At 65.1% G+C, this 922-nt stretch overlaps 1 protein-coding gene across 1 annotated transcript in view; it reads right to left on the minus strand.

Moving 5' to 3' along the window:
* Positions 1-131: 131 nt before the first annotated feature.
* IFFO1 (intermediate filament family orphan 1) overlaps positions 132-922 on the minus strand; it is a gene marked incomplete at its 5' end in the record, with an annotated part of 4,021 nt that continues 3,230 nt past the window's right edge. Inside the window, 2 exons of the mRNA XM_010161262.1 lie at positions 132-234; positions 823-922. The exon at positions 823-922 is cut by the window's right edge and continues 4 nt beyond it. Coding sequence (XP_010159564.1) covers positions 132-234; positions 823-922 — 203 coding nt within the window. The remainder of the gene's footprint in view (positions 235-822) is intronic.

A 922-nucleotide genomic window follows, 5' to 3' on the forward strand; every position in this document is an offset into this window, starting at 1 on the left:
CACCCCAAAACGGGAGCGAGCCTGGGCAACGGATGTTTACCAGCGGCTCCACGTCCCTGACAGTCTCTCCCAGAGGCGGCTCAGGCACTCCCGTGCCAGGAAAGGGCTCAGAGGGAGCGGGGCCTCCCTCATTATCTGATGGAAGCGTCACTGGGGGGGTCACGGTCAGACTCCTCGCTCTCCTCGTTCGGGGCTGACTCGCTGTTGGAGGCCGGGGTGAAGGCAGGAGACTTTCTGCAGAGAAGAGTGAGGGGCAGCGGTCACCGACCCGCTGCGGAGGAGGGAAAAGACCTGGTTCGGGGTCAGCAGGGGACACCAGAGCAAGGAGGAGAGAAGCTGAAGTGCCCTTCTCACTCCCCTGGGGCACGTGTGGGTCTGCGGGAACCCCTTGGGTGCTGGGGAGGGTGTCCCAGAGGACACCTACCGAGAGGTCCAGAGCACGGGCAGGACTGGGGGAGATGCCTGAGGAGCCTGCCCAGGATTCTGGGGGAACTTGGGGGCTGAGTGAAAGCCCACCACAGTGGTTCCCAGCCGGGAGCCACCCTGGCTCCACGCACCCGTGGGGTCCTGCACAGCGTCCCCACACAAGGGCAGCAGCTCCTCTCTTCAGCAGTGATGCCCGTCTTCACCTGTCTGAACAGACTCCTTTGGGCAGCCCATCCCTGGAGAGGTGGCACCATGACCCGCCTGCAGTCCACCGGGAGCTGCCCTGTCCCCATGCCACTCCAGGGCACGAGCACTACCCCGTGCTCAGTTCCCGCTCTCCACCCCCCCGCCTCCGGTCCTCGCCCAGAGCGCACGTATCCCGGTCCCCGAGCTCACCTGTCCCCAGACTGGGTGATGAGTCGCCGGCACGTCTCCATCTGCACGTCCAAGCCTCGCTTCATGCTGCACATTTCCATGTACTCGTGCAGGTGCCGGT

The sequence above is a fragment of the Eurypyga helias genome, unplaced genomic scaffold (assembly GCF_000690775.1).
Source record: "Eurypyga helias isolate BGI_N326 unplaced genomic scaffold, ASM69077v1 scaffold33170, whole genome shotgun sequence".
Taxonomy (NCBI): Eukaryota; Metazoa; Chordata; class Aves; order Eurypygiformes; family Eurypygidae; genus Eurypyga; species Eurypyga helias.